We start from the raw sequence: 22,860 nt of genomic DNA, 5'->3' as shown, positions 1-22,860 counted from the left end.
ACAGGACGAAGAAACCATAATGCTTGAAGACTATATCAGAACTACGCCGACAAACTTGCAGAGGAGGTGGTATGGACCGAAACAAGACAAAATTGTCTGATGAAGATGGGTTCTAAAATGCATATCTTAAGACTTATGAGCGCTTTTCAGTACGCTAGCGTGAGACACATCTCTTCGACCGAACACTCGTTGATATCTCTATTTTGGGAGGTGGTGCTGTGAACCAAAAGAAGAAAATAATGTGTAGTAAACATGGGCCCAGTAGGGTCGTAGTATTTGTAAACACTTGTTCATTTTCACTACTGTGAAACACAACTCTTCTGCTGAATAAGAGATCATATCTACAAGACATTTTCTCCTGCTTTTTTTTTTTTTTTTTTTTTTTTTTTTCTTCCACCTCTATATGCATAACCAAAGAGCATTACAAGCTTCTGCGTATGTATATTACTCTTTGGTTGTAAAGCGATTCTTGGCTCCTACTTTATAAATTCCATCCTAATCTGACAAACTATCGTGGAGGGTAAAAGTGAGATACTAAAGAGAATGCAGCGGCAAGAGATGAAAACATTTTAATGGTAACAATAATTCAAATTTTTTTTTTAAATATAAAAACATTGCAGTAGACTATACAGTAAATGCCGCAGAATAGTTTTATACAAATGCCTGGAAACTTACCCTGTCACTCCAAGAAGTTTCGAGACTGTATTAATAAGAAGTAAAGAAACGATAAGATGGTAGTTTTAATGCTTCAGGTGTTCTACATAGACAGTTTTAATGCCTCAGGAGTACAACACACAGAACGTTCATACAGCCATGTGAAAGTGCCCAGAGGGGTCGTACTGTGGGCTGTTGTTGAACTCTGGTGTCACATTGGCGTGAATGCCGGTTATGTCAGTAAAGCGTTCACTCTCCATGCTGATTTTTGCACTTTGTCGTTTAGTACTAGGTTCCTATTGATAATGTAATGTCTCGTTACCCTTGATAACATTTTCCAGACGAGAATTGTCCGCGTTTCACTACTGACTGTGATATCCACTGTGCCCCACATTGTGGAGGCCAGATCATAACTGCAAGATTCCTGGAGCACAATATATGAACCGATGAATATGATGGTTCATTAACTTCACTTTTCAAGTCGCGGCAGCCTCCACTACTACTTGGTTTGTTTGGTGGTCAATGTGTGCTGAACGGACTTGGCATACTTTTCTTCTCTTCTTCACAACAATGCACATAACAAAACATTGACACACAACGCCCGCAAATCTCCTACTCCTACTTAACACATCCTGCTCACATCTGTTAGAATTTTCACCTGTTGTTTGCAGTTGTTAGTTCAAACTGAGATTTTCACTCTGCAGCGGAGTGTGCGCTGATATGAAACTTCCTGGCAGATTAAAACTGTGTGCCCGACCGAGACTCGAACTCGGGACCTTTGCCTTTCGCAGGCAAGTGCTCTACCATCTGAGGTACCGAAGCACGACTCACGCCCGGTACTCACAGCTTTACTTCTGCCAGTATCTCGTCTCCTACCTTCCAAACCTTTAGCAGGAGAGCTTCTGTAAAGTTTGGAAGGCAGGAGGCGAGATACTGGCAGAAGTAAAGCTGTGAGTACCGAGCGTGAGTCGTGCTTCGGTAGCTCAGATGGTAGAGCACTTGCCCGCGAAAGGCAAAGGTCCCGAGTTCGAGTCTCGGTCGGGCACACAGTTTTAATCTGCCTGGAAGTTAGTTCAAACTGCCACCGTAGATACAGCTCTGGCATCGCTTACACGTCGCGAATAAAATCACTCTCCGAACTTCTACGACGGACGGTTTGTTTGGAACCAAATGCATCTAAAATAATCATATTTTTCTAGATGCATCCATAACCTTTTTGATTCCCATCTACTTATCTCTTATTTTAATAGTAATACAAACTTGACGTAGAGTACTCAGGTTGGCATTATTGGTGACTTTTCCTTCAAGGCTTGACAGATTTATGGCATTTTCGTCAATTCATTTCGCAGTTTTAGATCAAGTTAATCGTTTAACGTTTCAGTTTCGTTTCACTTTAACTTGAGGTTTCCCACCTACAGTTATCATGGTGTTGTTGTGAAGTTAAAAAAAAAAAAAAAAAAAAAAGAGTTTAAGGGGTGTAATCCTCAATCTCTATACAGTCTCTGAAATGAAAACGGACACCTTTGAACAAATCTGACGATTTTTGTAAGACGTCTTACAACTATGAAACGTATTCATGCACATACGAGTAAATATCTCATTTGACACATCACATAGTTTCACTTTCATTTGATGTGTCGCACCTAAAGCTATTTTGGTGTTGTTGTGACGCTAAAAAGAAATAGAGTTTTACAGAAATAATTTCTTCAAATCCTATACAGTCTCTAAAATGACCACAGATGCCTTTGAACTAACGTGACCTTTTTTGTAAGACGGCTTTCAATTGTAAAACATGCTCTCGGACATAAGCTCCACGACTTATCAGAAAAAAGATAGTAAATAGCTCACTTTTATAACCTTGTTCGTTAGTGTACAGTAGTAGGTCGCGTAGTAAAGATGGTAAAAAGGAATGTCAGAGTTTGGAAAAAATTGGTCGCTTCCAACAAAAGGAGCAGTGAAAGTTGTCACGAGATAATGGATCCAGTGTCTCGTTCACAACCGGAGATGATCGGAATGCCCGAACACACGGTATCGGTTAATGTGAGTGACTTTAAAATTCTTTCTGCTGGAGATCAAGAGACAGGTAGGCTTTGTTGGCGATCATCGCTGGCATCACGAGCCCTTAGGTTACCCTACCTCATCCTCCCGCACACCTTTATGTTTTCACAACGACCACTTGACGCTGTAGGAAGCGCTGTAAAAGTTATACGGGGCGCTCGGCATGCTGTCACAAGGCTTATTACATTAGCTCACAACTCGCTGCCCCTCTCCCTTCCCCCCACCCACAACTTTGTGTTTCACTTACGCCCGACCGCCATAAAGAGAGACGTGTGGGGCGCCAAGTGAAAATAAGAAACTCCGCTGTAGGTGACGTAAAACAGGCTACGGAGACGCTGTACGCGTGAGTGTCTCAGTTCCCTCTCCAGTGTTCTGGAAAACGCCTCACATCGGAGACAGGTCCGCTATTGAGGTGGACCGGATACACAAGGGACTCCACAGAAAGGAAATGATTCATGCGATTATGGTTCCTAAGGCTTCAGTGGACTTTTGTAATTATGTGGTATCCTAGAAGAGCCTTCGATAGATTTGAGCGTATCCCTGACCCCAGAGTTGTCCCTTGAGCTTCATTGTACTCATCCAGCTCTGTAATGCCCAGGAAGTCCTTTGGGCTTCGATGAACTCGTGCCATTTCGCAACCTGCTAGGAGTCTCTGGAACTTGGGTAGACGCATGCAGTTTCATAACTACCAAAGATTAACGGTTTAATTACATAATTTGGAAGCTCTGTTGCATAGCACAAATGAGTTCAGCTCTTAGTGTCGTTTGGAGATAACAAAACAGAAGTGAATTTTGACCACGTCAGGTCAACAGAAATAGGCGATGCTAAATGTCAGTTTTGACGAGTGACTCAATGGAATCGTTGCTTTGACGTCACTTCTTGATCCTCATTTCGATTTAAAATTCTTTATGGTCATAGATTTATAGCGCTATCTGATGTCACTGTTTACGAGAGAAATTATATTTTTACTCTTTGCTATGGATGAGAAACAAAATATTGTCTTTTCTGTTTCAGAGGGAATAACTGTATTTGTTCGATTTAGCAGTCTGTTTTTCTTTCCGATAAATATTTTTTTAAATTATTACTTTGTATCGTGGTACCCCCTAAAGCTGAAGTGCTTTCTGAAGATAATTACCTCGTTCCTATTCCGATAAATAGTTGAAGTTTTATGCATGGTATCTGTTTCGGTTTACCACTCATACATACACTTACTTGTAATTGCGTATTGCAGTCTCCATTACAAGTGCATAGCTAAAATGTGTATTAGATACCAGGTTCGATTTACTTACGGTAAGTTTGTTTGAAGCCCATATTGTATGTTGTGGTTTCCACTACAGTTGTACAACTGTTGTACGATACTCTATGCGTTTCCTATCCTATGTACTCGTAGAGTTAGCTTCTTGTGATCATTTCAGTTTACCACTGGTAACTATACGACAACAATTATTGAACTACTGTATATGTTTAAAAAAACGTAGATTAGTTACAAACACTTTATCCAACATGTAAACGCCGCTATGACATGTGTACAGTGATTGGCAATGATGTGGCGCAAACGAACAGCGAAATTCGGCATGACCTGCTGGAATGTCGGAACATCGATGCTGTCGATGACCTCCTGAATGGCTGTTTTCAGTTCAGCTGTGGTTTTGGGATTATGGCTGTACACCTTTTCTTTAATACAGCCCCTGCATTTGTTCAGATCTGGAGAATATAACGGCTAATCGATGCCCATGCAGTGGCTCTGTGTACCACAGAGCCAGAATGCTGTCCCCAAAGTGCTCCTCGAGGACATCAAACACGCTCCTGTTTCGATGGGGTCGAGCTCCGTCTTGTATGAACCACACCTTGTCGAAATCAAGGTCACTTTGGATAATTATCAGTCCCCCAAACGCGCTAATTTTGCTTATTGACGAACGCATCGAAATGAAAGTGGGCTCCGCCGCTAAACCAAACCATACGTGCGCATACTAATTCCCACCATGCTTCGCAGCCAATCGTTCAGTTTGAATACCCTAACGCAAACCGTTCTGAAGTTATGACAATTTTATTTCATATACTTCAATAATTGTCACGCCGTACACACTTATGGCACTGCGTCTCCACTTGAGCGTATTTCCTTTACTAACCTCTATTTACTTGCGTTAAACTGGTGTCTTGGTACATAACAGCTGTAGAGCGGTTTTCTGATACTCGTTTAGGTTTCTTTTCGTCAAATACTTAAAGTGCTTCTAATCACTAACGTTTCCATTTATTCTTGTAAAGTACACACAATGTCCTCATGATCTATACAGCTCGAGTGTATTGTTCGATACTATGTTAGAGTTTTTTCGATAAATGTATATTCGTTAAAGTCATACAGTATGTTTTTATGTCCATTATAGCTCCATAGCTTGTTTCTGTGGTACTCGATTCACTTTATTCCTGCCAAATACGTAATGTGCTTCATGTCTATTTACGATTCACCCCTGAAAAGCACATACAATCGAAACTGCATATCGCAATCTGCTCTTGAGCTAAATAGGTAAAGTGTATTTTCCAGCACTAGTTACAGTTTATTTTCGATATTTTTTTTTGTTTTTTCCACTGCCTGTTGCTTCCGCTATAACCGTTTTTACGATTCTCGAATCAGTTTCATCACAATTAGTTAAATTACCTCTTATTAAACCCTTTTCGAATTTCCATTGAAAAGTACTTATATTCGAAATGGCGTATTTGCAATCTGCTCGTGACCTGTAGGCGAGTAACGGGTGTAAGTGCAGATATTTCTATTGGAGACTGAGTACGGTGTACTGAAACCACATTACATCAGTATTTACGTCATTTGCAGACCCACAGTTATAGTTATTAGAAGTTGTATGTTTTTCGGTTGGGTAGCACCTCCAAGTACATGTGGCAAGATCAAGCCCTCAGCGATTATTTTTCACTGGGTAACAGGTGAGGTATTCAAGTGGGGACGTGTGGACGTATACTGTTAGTTTATAATGACAGACGTGGTCCACGTATTGGTGCAGTTACAATACTGCAGAAAAGCTGAGATAGTAAATTATGTGACGTGTTTGTGGGAAGAGTGGCGTGCTCCACGACACAGGACGTACGTACGACACCACATCGTCCTGTCAGATGGGTGCTAATTCTGCACACAGCAATACGATGGACGAATCCATGTATGAAGGCTAGAAGGACGAAGATCTGATTAATGATAAAACAAGTAAAGATGACGTTTGCAGTGAACCCACAACTAGCTCTAATTAATTTGCATCAATTGTTGAAAGGCGTTTTGCAAAATTTCTAATTAAATGAAATACTGGGAAGTCATTAAAGTAACTATGAATGGCTACAGGTATCAGAGTATCCTCACAATGGAGAAGGAACATGTACGATTTAGCCAGAATAAGCAATGATTCGCGTATGTAGTAAAAAATGAGTGAGAAATTAGTGCAGACGGATCAGATACTAGAGCAAAACGGTGCACTGAAGAGGCAATACAGAGGACGTCCAGTCAAAAAAATTCAGGTTCATATCCCCATCTCAAATAAGAAGACCGTCATAATTCCCAGAAGATTAAAATGTGTTGGATATTATCCCTGAAAATCAATTAGAACTAGTGGCTCTGTAATATGTAATGTTCTTAGTCACTTATATAATACATTTTTAATTCACCATGTCTGCAGTGAGAGATTAAATTATTGGTGAAGCCCGGCATTGTCAGGGATGCAATTTTCTGTATATCTTATACAGTGGTATTGAAAACTACGGGCTGGGCATAAAAAGATTTTTACATTCAATTTTTTTATTTAGTAAATTGCATTAAGTTGGGGCTCTTAATACAATTTATTAATTAAAACTAATTTTTATGCGCAGACCGCAGTTTTCAGTATACTGAATACTGTATAGTGTATACTGAAAATTACAATCTATGCACATCTTTTTCACATTATTTTCTTTAGTAAATCAAATTATTCTCTATAAGAAGTTATATCAATAACTACTGCCCAGTATCATGGCTTATAACATTTTTCAAAATTTTTCGAGAAGGTAATGGACTTCTTCAAATACATTGCGGGAATGCAGTCGGGTGACACAACCACGAGCTTTCCACAAAAGCGCTCCCCGTACTTTCAAGCCAAAACTGCAGTAAAGTCACAATTAAGCGCTGTGCAAGGGAACTTAAAGCCTCGGTTTGCACAACAATTCCGCAACGCGAACACACACACACACACACACACACACACACACACACACACAGAAATCACACAACTAAAACTCCTGTGGTTGCGTGATGTCGCTATTTTCTACAGTGCGTACTTGTGTGTGTGTGTGTGTGTGTGTGTGTGTGTGTGTGTGTGTGTGTGTTATCTTTCCGGAATTGTTGAGATTTAAATTCCCATGCGCAGCGCTTACGTATTGTAGTTAAAATTCTGTCGAAATATCGGCGGTTGTCGGCGACGTCACCCGGCTGCATTCCCGTAAGTTATTCGAATAATGTATACATCGGGAGAAACTCAGGTCTCACAGTTCACTCTTTGGTTGTCATCAAGGGCGCCCGTACGATAGTTCGTAGGAACGAGGCTAGATCGACGGATACGGCATATCTCTGTATATAAAAGGCAACGCCCTGACTGACTGGTTCAAATGGCTCTGAGCACTAGGGGACTTAACATCTGAGGTCATCAGTCCCCTAGAACTTAGAACTACTTAAACCTAACTAACCTAAAGACATCACACACATCCATGCCCGAGGCAGGATTCGAACCTGCGACCGTAGCAGTCGCGCGGCTCCGGACTGAGCGCCTAGAACCGCTCGACCACCGCGGCCTCCTGACTGACTGAATTACTGTCTGACTGATCATTGCCCAGCCCATACTGAAGCCACCGTTTAAGAAGAGACTGTCCGAAATTCCATTAATGAGGGGGTGAAATAGAGGATGAAAGGCTTTTTGAGAATATGTCGTTATTAAGAGAATTTGGAAGCTGGAACTATGAAAACTGGTATTTGGTTTCTCAATTTAAAAAAAAAGTACGTGTTTCATCATTTTTTTGGAAATTCAACCACTAAGGGGATAAAATACTGGGTGAACCTTTTTAAAAAAATAAATAGTTACTAACGAACTAAAGGATTTTAAGGCTACATCTATCACAATTGGTATTTGACTTCCTGGTTGGACGTAAAAAAGTACGTGTTCCAGTGTTTCTGGAAATTCAACCCCTTAAGGGAGTGCAATTGGAAATGAAAATTTTTATGAAAGTATTTCGTTACATTAAAAATATTTTAAAGCTAAATTAATGAAGACTGGTGTTTCACGTCTCTGTTAGATATAAAGAAATATTTGTTAGAGGATGGAAGTTGCTACGGAAATATCTCCACAAGATCGTAAAAGGCATGATTAACAGAACCTAGGATTCCAACTACAAGAACAGCTTTTTGGCCAGAAGTACATTCGGAAAAGACAATGCTTATATGAGCTTTATTAGCGTGAAAAGCTTAAAGCTTAGAAGGTGAGGCAATTTGTGAACAACATGAAAAGTCGATTAAATAAAAAAAAAGTCTCTGCGAACGAAGCAGCGGGCGATAAGCTGGTTTGTAATATTTTGAAAGACTAGTGGCGACTTCTAAGCAGCGATAAAAAAATTCCAGTTCCGACCCCGATAAAAACGTGATTAATAGCGACTTTTAAATTATTTTCTTGAAAGATAAACACCTGACTACACTATATTTTTAACTTAGCCCGAGAGCTAGGGTGGGAGGAAGAGGGGGCGGCTGAAGCCCCTTGCCGCTAGATATGGGCGCCTTTGGCTGTCACCCACATGTAGCTATGCTGATGGGCTACATACCCAATCCTAATTTGAGTTTCAAAAGTGCCACTCAACTGAGATAGCTATTTATACATTTATTGAGACAGTAATAAAATCACTAAAATACAAAATGTCACTACTTGAAAGGGTTTGTCACTTATCGAAAGTATTTGTTTGTGATGGTCACAATATTCTACTATAAAAGTTATGTTGTTGTAGAAAATACAGTACACCACGTATATGGTTTAGTTCCTGAAATAGAAAGCAGAAGGTTACGTTAGGCTGGTCGAATAATACAACGAGGGACGCCACACCATCTGCATGGCGAGGAATTATAAAGAGATTCTCACAAGATTCGTTCATGGGGCCACTGCTGTTTTACGTTTATGTTAATGATCTACGACGTAATTTGTATCAGGAGGCTTAATCAACCCTTTCTGAAGATGACACATGCATCGTTATGATACCATGCAGAGAAGTATCAACAATGAATGTAATAAATGAGATTTTGGTGACAGTTAATGAGTGGTTATCCACAAATGGGCTAGCTCTGAACTTTGAAAAAAATACAAGTCTTCCCTTTTTGAAGACTAAAGGGGAGCGTACCAAAGGGAGAAAGTTTAAGTTCTTACGTTCGATACTGATGAAAATTTAAACTGGAAAATCCATATAGCAGATCCGCTAAAACGTTCAGGTTAGGATACTTTTGCCATAAGAAAAACTGACCAACTTGAGCATATAAAGTCAGTAAGTTAACAAATTTTCCATAATTTCATTTACCCAGTTCTTAAAAAATGAGATTCTGGCTTAACTCCTCCCTTAGGCAAAAAAATATTCATTACACAAAAGGAGGTAGTTAGAATTATGTATTGGGTCCACACATATGCATGTTGCAGGAATCTCGTTAAGCAGCTGGGAATGTTAATCACACACTCGAAGCGGACTCATTCAGTTATGAAAATCGTTGTCAACAATCTGTCTGAGTTTGGGAGTATCAGAAATATTCACAAGAACAGCACTAGAAGGAAAAATGACTTGACAAAAATCTATGTTACACTTTGATGATTCTAACTTTGACACAGGAAGGTGTTAAATACGCGACCATGAAAGTATTTGATACGGAAACAAAATTTCTAATGCCACCCTGTGTTCAAGTGTAGGTTACAGATTTTTCTCCTTGCTCCATCTATACCACAGATTAATTTTTGAACAGAAGTAATTCGTGATTTAAACTGAAGAAAACTTGTCAGCGTCTAGCATACAGTAGTACAAATATTCCTTTAATTTTTTTGTGTTCTGTGTCTGTTCAAATGACATATTCTCCTTTATGACGTTTATCGTACGATATATTGAACATTTAACTAACTCATTATCTGACTGAATTTGCCGTCATGGATATCGTTATCGTCTCTTAGCATGATGGTAGAGAGTGGCATTTGGTGAACGACACGCCTGGAGGAACTGAAGAATCAGACGATTACTTCCGGTTCTCATAGAAAGTAATTCTGGTAGCAGTCATTGGAAATCTGGTGGCAGTCAAAATGGTTCAAATGGCTCTGAGCAATATGGGACTTAACTTCTGAGGTCATCAGTCCCCTAGACTTAGAACTACTTAAACCTAACTAACCTAAGTACATCACACACATCCATGCCCAAGGCAGGATTCGAACCTGCAACCGTAGCGGTCGCGCGGTTCCAGACTGTAGCGCCTAGAACCGCTCGGCCACCCCGACAGGCTGGTGGCAGTCATTGGAAATCTAGTGTGTTAAGATGAAACTAATGAGTAGGCATTGAATAGAATTGGGGAGAAGAAGAGTTTGTGGCACAACTTGACTACAATAAGGGATCGGTTGGTAGGACATGTTCTGAGGCATCAAGGGATCATCAATTTAGTACGAGGGGGGGGGCGTCGTGGAGGGTAAAAATCGTAGAGGGAGACCAAGAGATGAATACACTAAGCAGATTCATAAGGATGTAGGCTGCAGTAGGTACTGGGAGATGAAGAAACTTGCACAGGATAGAGTAGCATGGAGAGCTGCATCAAACCAGTCTCAGGACTGAAAACCACAACAACAACAACAACAACAACAAGATGAATAGTTGGCCCTATCTACTGGATTACCTTTCCTGTATGTAGGGTGCTCGTCTAACGCCATAACTTACACCAATGTCATGGGTTTCTGATAGGCTGGCATGCGTCTACTGTCCGGCCACTATGGATGATGAATCGTGGCGTAGAGTTGAAGCAGCATGGAATGACCTGATCATATTTGTGATCCAAGATCAGTTCGACATAGCACGCAGCCGGGTTGTAGCCATTTACCCTGCCAGAGGAGGCAGACCGGTTTGTTGAATTTCTCACCGTAGACACCGCTAACCATCTAGGGATTTAATCATGTGTTATTTTTACTTTACTGTGCAGGCAGAAGAAGTTAAATTTTGTTGGTATACTTCCTGGTGCTGAAATTTTAATGGCTGGCAGTTTTACGTTACGTTAATTTTAAAGTGAGAGTGTTAGTTATGACAGTGGTGCCTATCTACATTTTATAAAAATCATGTATATATGTACATTGATTGCACATCTGTTTCCTAAAGTACTGATTCGATGTTCACCAAGCTTAGTACAGATATCACTTACTCTCTGGAGAGGAGCACTGTGAGAGTAAGAACCACCAGTCTTCCATAGGGGAAGGTGATGGGGATGGGGTAATGACATAGATGCATAAATTGCGACATCTGGAGCAATTTCACCCGAATTTTGTACAACCATGACTCCTCGTTTGTAAGTACAATATAGATCTAAGAGGGCGTACTGAAATGTAATGCCTCCGAATTTTTATATGAAATCTCTCAAAGCTTTTTAACAAAACAAAAGTTACTAAAATTCTGTATCTTTACTCATCATGCCTACATATTTATTTCTCAACATAGTCCCCTGAAAAAGAACACATTTCTCCTAATGAGAGACCATTTTGTTTATATTGACACTAGAGTGTTTGGCTGTGACGATGGAGCCACAAGCTCACCTATGCTTGGAACGCTTCATCACTGTTAAAGTGAGTTCCTCAAACGTGTTCTTTAAGTTTTGGAAACAGAGGAAAATCGGATGGGCCAAGTCGAGACGGTATGGAGGGTGATCGATGAGAGTGAACCGAAGGCATCGGATTGTTGCAGATCTCGCGGCGGTCGTGTGTGGCCTGGGACTGTAATGCTGAAGGAGTGCGTGTTCCAAGTGCTGATGAAGTCCCGAAATTCGGAACTCGAATCCAGCACGCTCTTTATCAAACACAAACATAGTTACGTTACATACCGCCGTGTTACACCGCTTCAGTTTGGAGCCCTGTAGGGCGGACGTCATTCAGCGTAGAAATGAAGAATTAAAATGTAGAATGTTATTAACATTTGTTTTATTTAAAAAGATTTAAGAGTTATCACATAAGAAATTAGGAGGTATTACGTTTCAGTACTCCCTCGTAAAATACCTACGGTCGGATAGTGTTAGTACGAACGCGTAGGTAAAGAGTGTTGGTTTCATTTTTATCTCTGGAAAATAGGGCCACTGCCAACGGTCCACGACATTTCCTACCCAGGCAGAATCACAATTTTCGTCAGGATTCACATGAAATCTGAATAGAAATATATCTAATATTTGTTGAATATATATGTGAAATATTTATAGGGTTGTAGATAAGTACCTCTGCTCCCTGGACCCGGGTAGGCGCGCTGGCGGATTAACGACGACTGCCAGTGTGCCGGCCAGCCAGGATGTCGTTTTTAGGCGGTTTTCCACATCCTACTAAGTGAATACCGGGCTGGTCCCCACGTCCCGCCTCAGTTCCACGGCTCGCAGACATTTGCAACATATTCACACTGTTTCACGATTTACACTAGACACAGACAGCTGGGGTACACTAATCCCGTCCTGGGGGGTTTGGGGTGGCGGCAGAGGGCATCCGGCCACCCCTTAAAATTCACCATGCCAAATCCGTACGTAACCCTGCTGATCCTGCGCACAAATTCGGGATAAAGGCAGTAGCGAAAGAAAGAAAGAAAGATAAGTACCTCTGGGTTTCAGAAGACAACTATGCGAAACATACAAGGCATACAGGAAACAGATAAATATCAGTGGATACAGGTTCCCCTACAAGTTTTTAACTTAGAATTGTGCTCCGTGTAGGAAACATCTGTGATGGGGCAATGTCAATGGGGCGGAGGAGCAAGGGAGCGGAATTCATTAAAATCTGTCTTGTAGCCCGGGAAGGCAGCTTTTCCTGGAATTCTGCTCATTGGGTTGCCTATCTGTATGCGCAAACGTATTCGACGCGAAAATGAGGCGCAGGTGACTCCTCTGCACATTCTGAAACATCTGCCCGCTAATGGTGCGCTTTAAAACTACGCCACTACGAACCTAAACTTGAAGAGATGCCCTCTCCAGTGAACGAGGCTTTTTTCGATATTTTTTACGGCTTCCGCTAAGTCATCTTCTAAAAAACCGCAAGTATTTATGTATAAACCTACGAGTAAGTACACTACTGGCCATTAAAATGGCTACACCACCGAGATGACGTGCTACAGACGCGAAATTTAACCGACAGGAAGAAGATGCTGTGATGTGCAAATGATTAGCTTTTCAGAGCATTCACACAAGGTTGGCGCCGGTGGGGACACCTACAACGTGCTGACTTGAGGAAAGTTTCCAACCGATTTCTCATACACAAACAGCAGTTGACCGGCGTTGCCTGGTGAAACGTTGTTGTGATGCCTCGTGTAAGGAGGAGAAATGCGTACCATCACGTTTCAGACTTTGATAAAGGTCGGATTGTAGCCTATTGCGATTGAGGTTTATCGTATCGCGACATTACTGCTCGCGTTGTCCGAGATCCAAAGACTGTTAGCAGAATATGGAATCGGTGGGTTCGGGAGGGTAATACGGAACGCCGTGCTGGATCCCAACGGCCTCGTATCACTAGCAGTCGAGATGACAGGCATCTTATCTGCATGGCTGTAACGGATCGTGCAGCCACTTCTCGATCCCTGAGTCAACAGATGGGGACGTTTCAAAAATGGTTCAAATGGCTCTGAGCACTATGGGACTTAACTTCTAAAGTCATCAGTCCCCTAGAACTTAGAACTACTTGAAGCTGACTAACCTAAGGACATCACAGATATCCATGCCCGAGGCAGGATTCGAACCTGCCACCGTAGCGGTCACGAGGTTCCAGACTGTAGCGCCTAGAACCCCTCGGCCAACCCAGCCGGCTGGAAACGTTTGCAAGACAACAACCATCTGCACGAACAGATCGACGACGTTTGGAGCAGCTCGGAGACCATGCCTGCGGTTACCCTTGACGCTGCATCAGGAGCGCCTGCGATGGTGTAGTCAACGACGAACCTGGGTGTACGGATGGCAAAACGTAATTTTCTCGGATGAATCCATGTTCTATTTACAGCATCATGATGGTCTCATCCGTGTTTGGCGACATCGCGGTGAACGCACATTGGAGCGTGTATTCGTCATCGCCATACTGGCGTATCACCCGGCGTGATGTTATGGGGTGCCATTGGTTACACGTCTCGGTCACCTCTTGTTCGCACTGACGTTACATTTCAGGTGTGTTACGACCTGTGGCTTTACCCTTCATTCGATCTCTGTGAAACCCTACATTTCAGAAGGATAATGCACGACCGCATGTTGCAGGTCCTGTACGGGCCTTTCTGGATACAGAAAAAGTTCGACTGCTGCCCTGGCCAGCACATTCTCCAGATCTCTCACGAAATGAAAACGTCTGGTCAATAGTGACCGAGCAACTGGCTCGTCACAATACGCCAGTCACTACTCTTGATGAACTGTGGTATCGTGTTGAAGCTGCAAGGGCAGCTATACCTGTACACGCCATCCAAGCTCTGTTTGACTCAATGCCCATGCGTGTCAAGGCCGTTACTACGGCCAGAGGTTGTTGTTCTGGGTACCTGATTTCTCAGGATCTGTGCACCCAAATTGGGTGAAAATGTAATCACATGTCAGTTCTAGTATAATATATTTGTCCAATGAATACCTGTTTATCATCTGCATTTCTTCTGGTTGTAACAATTTTAATGGCCAGTAGCGTATGTGTGCAATATGCGGCATAAGTTTACGCGGGCAGAAGTCGGTGTTCACACTGTGTCTGACGGTTCGGGCAGGCGCCGGCGGCGCTGATGTACGACGCGGTGCTGGTGCTGGTGGAGGCGATGAACCGGCTGCTGCGCAAGAAGCCGGACGTGTTCCGCGGCTCGCTGCGGCGCGGCCAGCTGCCGGGCAACGCGACGCGCGCCCTCGAGTGCAGCGCCAGCAAGGGCTGGGTCACGCCCTGGGAGCACGGCGACAAGATCTCGCGCTTCCTGCGCAAGGTACGCCCCCGCCCGCACTGCGCTGCCGCCCGGAGGTATGTGTGTAATAGCAGCAGGTGGCACGTCGAGTTGCGGCAGCACACCGATGTGGTCTCTTGTTTCGTCGCGAGGGTATGTACCACCATTTACTTTCAGCGCAATGCACAGACTCGAGAGCACCACCAGCACAATCTGCGAGAAGATCTCTCGTTTCTTCAGGAAATTACGGTGCTTCGTGCCACAGTCGAAATACTGCACTGATATGAATACAGCTGCACTGTGGCTGTAGAGCGGAATGGCTGCTAGTTCTGGTGGCGTAAGTATGTTTTCATAGGTACACTTTATTAGAGAAACAAAGTTGATCTATTACCACAAGCCCCTTATATGCAAGAAAAGTGCTTGGTATGATGGTTCAATAACAAAAATTAAAATGATATATGTCCAAAGGCAAAACTTCAGGTAACAAAAAAATGACAAAAAAATCGAAGCAATATGTCGTGTCACTAATGTGGTGTGCGTACTGTAAGACCTTCGGTACACACACCATCAGATTATTTGACTTGTCGCTCTAGCGAAATAGGCGAGTGTCAGCAATATGTCTCGTGGTCTTATCGTGGCGTGTTTATGGCTCTGAGCACTATGGGACTCAACTGCTGTGGTCATCAGCCCCCTAGAACTTAGAACCACTTAAACCTAACTAACCTAAGAACATCACACACACCAATGCCCGAGGCAGGATTCGAACCTGCGACCGTAGCAGCAGCGCGGCTCCGGACTGGAGCGCCTAGAACCGCACGGCCACCGCGGCCGGCGTGGCGTGTTTATCTTCTGCGTTAGTTCAGACAATAGAAATGCCACTTGCACGCTTAGAGTAGCAGATGGACGGTGAACAACTTTAAACAGAACTTGATTAATTTTCACACACATTTATTAAAGTAATAACAATCATAAAAATAACTTAACTTGGTTCTCGATGCTATTTACAATTGAGAATCTGAAGTTCCTTTGGTCTTGGTACGTTAATCTTGTTCTCACATATCTCTGATACTTGACAAAGTGTCTACACATTTATCTTCATGGCTATGTACAGGAATATGATAATCTTATTAGGCGCAGATTGACACTTGACTATAGACTGGTACAGACAAATGCAGACTAATGCAGACTGACTAATCGGAGGTCTGTACACTCGTTATAATACCTCGAGCGTTCAGGTATCACTGCGCGAGTGTGATCCGCGAGGAGAAAAGGTTCTACGTTTCCAGCAATCTCATTTGCTGCGTTACATATTAATACGCGGATCGGCGGAAGAAGAATTTGGTCCGTCTCTAACCAGCGCCATCTCGTAGTGCGGAGACGGACGAGCGCTGCGCCTGCGCTGCTGTGCTTAGTGGGGCACGCTCTATTGGGAAAGTTGTGTTCGCGCTGGCTACGCGGAACTATGTACACAACAACTAACTTCAACAGGAAGTCTGGATCAAAAGCACTTTTTTTTCTGTTTTTGTAGCTTTGATTTAACAGTTTGATGCAGTCCGTCATGATTTCCTCTCCTGTACAATCCTCTTCATTTCCGAGTAGCGCTTACAGAAAAAGTCGTCAGCTATTTGCTGGATGTATTCCCGGGTAGTTTTGACCCGATTTCTCCACTTCGTACTCCATTCTCTGGCTTCCACAGCTCCACTCTCAATCTCCAAATGGCAAAACGATAATACGTGAACTCAAACAGCAACAGTGAACTGCAAATAAAAAACGATAAATAAAGCCATAGCAACCGGAATAACAACACGCAAAATAACAACACTACCAACTTATGCACCAACCTAGTATTACTCAGAAGCGAATATGCAGTGTCATCTCAAGCTATAAAACCAGATCAGCCCCTTTCGCTCCCATCATTTAACTGCTAACTGCCATAGCTCCCTTAGATTTCCGCTCAGCTACTTTTATAATAGTGGACTGTGGTATCATTCTTATGGAGTCGACCAATCAACACGTCTGAAGTATGCAATCGTTTTTACGACTTAAAGGTGTGCTGAAGGCCAGTTTTAAGGAAGACGCACTAGATCAAAATGCAATACAGCGACCATCATACATTGCCAGTATTGTTCAGATGCTAATCGTGTTTGTAATATCCTAGCCAACCTAGCAATGCTTCGCAATTGCTAATGCGTATCTCTGTCCGTCTCCTCCTCCCTCCAACACGCTGCCTGATTTGTCATCTACCAATGAAATTCAGCCATTTCCTATATGAATAAAAGATATTCTATTTAATTTTCATTTTAACATTTTGTGGTGAGTTTCGTTTTGTATGTTTTAATAGCCCTTCTATCCCCACGCCGACCCAGTTCAGTCAATATACATCTATACCACTACAGAAAGACAGGTCGTTGTTTAATGTTATTACCAGAAATATTGAAAAACACTTGATCGATTTACTTCACATTTTTACTTCATACTCTAATTAACATTCGGACAGCCACAAGTTATAAATATATTTAATATATAATATGTAAATACATATGTAATACATAAAGAGGAAACATTACGAAAAATCTCGGAAAAGTTCGTGACTGGTTTACCTCAAATTTTTAGACGACACAGTAATGAACATTTGTACTACATAAGCTATACAATTTTAGTATGTGTAATATACAAGAATACATGTAATACATATAGGAGAATCTTTGTAATAAAAAAATCTCGAGGATTTCCTGAACGGCTTACTTCAGTGTTCTACAAGATTCGCAAATAAATATTAAGACAAAAATGCTACCTGAAACAGCGTCTTTTACACGAAACGAGTTACTTATCTTGGGCTATGTAGTCCGATTGAATTGCTTCAATTACATCAAAATGTTTTCCAAAGAAAGTTCCAAAATTAAATTGAGCCATGTTCTTGTGCATCATGCTTCATGGATTTAGTTCATCAAAGCTACCTCCCACAAAAGGCATTAGGTCTCAGCAAATAACAGATAATTCTGACTCAATAAATGTTTGCAAATTTGAGGATAATCCATAGGAAAGTAAACAGCATGCAAACTGGAATCATTCTATGTGAGCTCGTGTATATAACAGTACATTAAAAGGGTCAGACAATTTTTACCAGTTTCATGTTGCAGCTGAAAGTACCTGATGTATTGCACCAGAACTAACTTTCATCAGGTGAAAATTTAGGTTACAATGAACAAAGACCCTATTAAGATCGAGTGCTTGCACTGATCGTACATTGGAAAAAAACAATGAAGAATTAAATAGAACTGCATTACACCCCGCGCCAAACACACGGTTTGTGAGCTATGAATGTTTCCTAAATACGTATCAATCTTGGGATGGAAATGAACATGTAGAGATTTACACATTCACGCAGATCGACACTTTTTTTCCCGCTCGTGGGATGTATAGTGAATCTGTCATTGACGAACTTCTCAAATGGGGTACAAACCAACTGCTACACCACTCTTCTTCCTCATTATCAGCCTACAAATGCCAGCCACAAATTTGTCTCTTCATGCAAGGTAAAAAGAACAAAATAAAATTAAAGCAATTACAGCCCTCGGTCGTAAAAATTAAGTCTTTTGACCTGGTTTCGGCACTTCTGGGTAAAACATACAAACTGGCATGTCACGTATAAAATAAATATCAAGCTTAGGCACAGCATTTTTAAAGTAGAATACATGGAAGACACTCCGCTACGGACTGCTCACATTTGTCGAGCTACAGGTAGCATCAGACTGAAAAGGAGACGTGAATGTGTACCATGGCATGGCACTCCATGGGTCATTCTTAGCCCAGTGATCACATTCTTCATCATCCAACGATTTGTTGTCCACCTAAACTGTGAAGCTACTAGCCGCTGATGAACCACTTTTGCCAGCAACTCAATCGTGTTACGCAATTCTCATTGGTTAATCAGCCAAAATCTACTTTAAGATAGCTAATTATCCATGAGATGGATACATTAGTCGTTAAGTTTGCTACATCTAACGAGAAAGAAACTAATTCTGCAATAATTAAACTTTCACGTTTCGAAGGTCAGGCCTCCAACATCAGAACTATTGAACAGGAGTCTCTAAGAGCGATGGTAGCAAAATACAAATAAAGACACTAATATTACGTTGTCATTTTCCTTGGGACCGAGTCTCCTTAAGAAGTACATACATATCAGCATCAACTAATAAAATATGCTAAAATGGATTCTCATAAGACATGCTGAGTGCTGACAGCGTCAAAATCTGACGTTGCCAATACACAGGATAACAAACTGCGAAGCTGCCGATACTCAGAACAACATGTGCGAATCCATTTTAATATGTCACGTGTGTTGACGGTGATGTGGATGTATTTATTAAGAAGGCACAGCTGCAAGGGAAGTCGTCACATAATATCACGTTTCTTATTTATATTTTACCTTGATAGCTTTTAGAGATTCTAGTATAACAATTTGGTTTCCAATAAAGCACACTTCGAATAGTGTTTGAAAGTCTTTTTGGTTGGCGTCCCTTCGTACTCAATAGATGGATATGTAAACAAGGACTGTTACAGCAGCTTAAGAAAAATGTCCTTCAGGTTTTAGTTATGGCAGCACGTGGTCACAACACTGAAGCTTAGATCTTATTTGTACGATAAATCCGTTACAAGTTCATAACTATGCTTCGTTCTGCCAGTGTATTAACTCTGTAAATATTTGCTGTTCCATTTTATTGTAATGTATTCACATGTCTTGACAGTTCCCCTACAAATGATCAGGGAAGTGAGTATTATATTATGTTATATCTTCTGACATGTTCCACACCCACAAGAATCATCTCATTTTTGGGTCAATGGAACGAAAACTGAATATAATCTAATCTAATCTCCTTCTGAATGCGTGTTTTTGTGTTGCCCACTAAACATGTTGTAAGCCCAGTATTTCAACATTGGTTGTAACAAGGACCTCATGTCCATTATTGATGAACTCAGTATCTATTTTTATTTTGTACATCATTGATGTGAATGATTGGGTCTCCAGAAACTTTAAAAATGTCTTATGTGTTATAATTCAGTTTAAATTAAATGTCATATTGTGATTTTTATGGCGTAACTGAGCCACTATGTCACCTTGCGTACCGTAATACAATGCACTTAGAACACTAGTTTACTGGTTAATATGCTTCAAGGTATTACCAGTAGGTACACAAGACTGTTAAAAGACAACAAATGGTGTTACCATCAACTCAATCGAATAAAGGGCTATTATTCTCTAATCCCCCTATTGTACTGTTGTTCTGGAACATGGGGTATTGTCTCCCAAGGTCGTCCCTCAGATACAGTCCAAGTGCCTAGTAAGTTGGAGATGCCATGTAAGATCACGAGCCAGCGTACAATTCCATACATCGCCACTGATTCCATATGGATTCCCGTTGTGACTGATATCATTAGTTCCTTTCCTTTGCTTTCCCGACTCCTCCATCAATTTACATAATATGTATCATACCTGTGTGTTCCACATGTCGTGTGTTCTTCCAGACACATCCAAAAGAACAGACACCATGCACTCATATAATTGATTCGCTCCTATGGGCATTGAACCCACAACCTTCAGTGCAGATGCACATTTACATTCGACCTCCAGTGGGAATCTAAAATTAGTGTATCTGTAGAACATGAATGGGGACTGTGGATAGGTTGCCCTAGAAGGGAGTGTGAGCTGGCCAGGGAGCGCGCCGAGATATTTTGCTCATTTATGATAAACACTATGTCTATCTCGCGCACTGGTTAATACAACTGCCTAGTAAGTGGGAGATCTTAAGTTCGAGTCCGGGTCTGGCACACACTTTCAGTCATCACTGCTGATTCCGCATGAAGTCCCAGTGCAGCTGATGTCATTAGTTCCTTCCCTTTTCTCCCCCACCCCCCTTCCCCCATCCTCCATGCCCTCCATCTGACACAAGTGCACTATGTATGGAATAGTGGGAAATTCCAAATTTGGCAAGAAATCCAAAAATAGCTTAGATTTTCTTGTTAAATCGCTGTAGAAGTAGTACTGTTCCCATGAGTATAAATTGGTAGGAACTCCAAGATAGGGCATTGTCATGCTGGAATTCAAGGTTATCACTGGGATTTCCCTGCAGATTCACGCCTCTCTGTCTCAAAAGAAAGCCAATCTAACCCTGTTGGTTACATACATAAATTCATCACCCACGGGAAGTAAACAAGCTAAACTTGCGTGCTGACCTCACACTTCGAATTCGATTTAGTTCTAATTAAGTTCAGTCTCAGTACAATTTATTTTGAATCCAATTCAATTTCGGTCCGAATTCAATTCAGTCTGAATTCTGTTAAAGTTCAAATCAGTTAACTTTAATTCAGTTCAGTTAAAAATCGGGAGCCAACAGTTCCCTTAAGTGGACACAGACACGAACAGGCTCAAAAAAATAAGTTTTTTAAGTCTTGTTCAGTGCTTCAATTACTGACGATTAGATTCGGAGTTATTAATTTTTCCGTGTTGGGTGGTAACTATTGCTATGCCCATTTTTGCTCTGTCTTACTGAGCGTTGACTATAGTACAGTAAACATTTATGTTCCACAGATAATCTTATTTCAGTTGACAGAGAGAATTTTTGTTTTGGTATTTGCCAATCTATCTGCGTCATCGATTATCATTTGTCAACTTTTCGTCTTTGTTGTTAACGTTTTGGCGATACAAATGTAACACTTTTGTGAAAAGTTTTAGCAGAATTAGTAGAATAACGAAATTTGGATATAAGCCCAAATTTCGTGGAAATAAATACGTAAAAATAAACCAAGAAACTGGTAGAAACGAACAGACGAAAGAAATTTTTGTTTTGATGTTTGCCAGTCTATCTGCGTCATCGATTATCATTTGTCAACTTTTCGTCTTTGTTGTTAACGTTTTGGCGATACAAATGTAACACTTTTGTCAAAAGTTTTAGCATAATTAGTACAATAACGAAATTTGGATATAAGCCCAAATTTCGTGGAAATAAATACGTAAAAATAAACCACGAAACTGGTAGAAACGAACAGACGAAAGAAAAAAATGTTGAAACTGAAGTCAGTGCGAGTGTCAGTGTTTCAAGTAAAAAGCTTCCAGCAGCTGCCAGTTTTCCAATTGCCTCTCAAATGCTTGACAGTGTAATACATGCTGTGAACAGTTTTTCTATTTCTACTGATACAGACATTCTGATTTCCATGAGGCACATAATCCGAAGCAGACTGTACCAAAACAATGTAAGATTAGAGTATAAACTTGGATCTATTGGGAAAGGGCGAATTTCAGGTGCAATTCCTTGTGCAGAAATGAACGTTCCCACACCTCCCAGAAAGTTTGATATTTACAACAAGACTACTGGTGCAGTTGTAGCTGAGGTGGACGAATCTGCAATACTGAAAGTAGCAAAAGAAGTAGCTACCTTGAATGATACGACACTTGACCCAAGTCGTACTGCTGCTGGTTTTGATGGCAGTCAGTAGAAATGTTGGCGTACATCCCTAAACAGCACTGTGTCAGCCACTGCTTTTGATACTGAAAAGGTTCTGCATATTGAAATAATTATTAAATTCTGTGATATCTGTAGCAAAAATTGCACTACCCAACATTCTTGCTAAAAGGAGTATGATGGTTCTAGTGGAGTGTGCTGGTCTTGCCAACACTGTCATCAGATCTATGTGGTCAAGAAGTGTCCTCTACACAGACTCTGTTGGGAATGGGGAACTGTAATCCTTATCAGAATGTGGTGGTGGGTAAACTTGATGGGCCTACAGTCGAAGTTAATAGTGCGTATTTGGCATGTAGAGAAAAGAATGGGACCACGACTTTTGGAGATATGTAAGGAAAAAAAAGTTAGGTGGTGAAGGTGGGCTGACAAAGGTTGAAATAGATAGGATCCAGAATTATTATGGTGTGACAATTGGAATAACTGCAGCTATGGAGAAGCAATGAGAAGAGTGTCTGGGTTATATTCTTTCACAAAATTTCAACCC

At 41.3% G+C, this 22,860-nt stretch overlaps 1 protein-coding gene across 1 annotated transcript in view; it reads left to right on the top strand.

The window, feature by feature from the left end:
• The window catches only part of LOC124613042 (glutamate receptor 1-like), a 1,340,173-nt gene that overhangs the window by 1,010,239 nt on the left and 307,074 nt on the right, over positions 1-22,860 (top strand). Inside the window, exon 8 of the mRNA XM_047141610.1 lies at positions 14,692-14,898. Coding sequence (XP_046997566.1) covers positions 14,692-14,898 — 207 coding nt within the window. The remainder of the gene's footprint in view (positions 1-14,691; positions 14,899-22,860) is intronic.

Source organism: Schistocerca americana, chromosome 4, assembly GCF_021461395.2.
Source record: "Schistocerca americana isolate TAMUIC-IGC-003095 chromosome 4, iqSchAmer2.1, whole genome shotgun sequence".
Lineage (NCBI taxonomy): Eukaryota > Metazoa > Arthropoda > Insecta > Orthoptera > Acrididae > Schistocerca > Schistocerca americana.
Note: the sequence above shows the minus strand (reverse complement) of the source record. Positions and strands in the feature narration are given on the sequence as shown.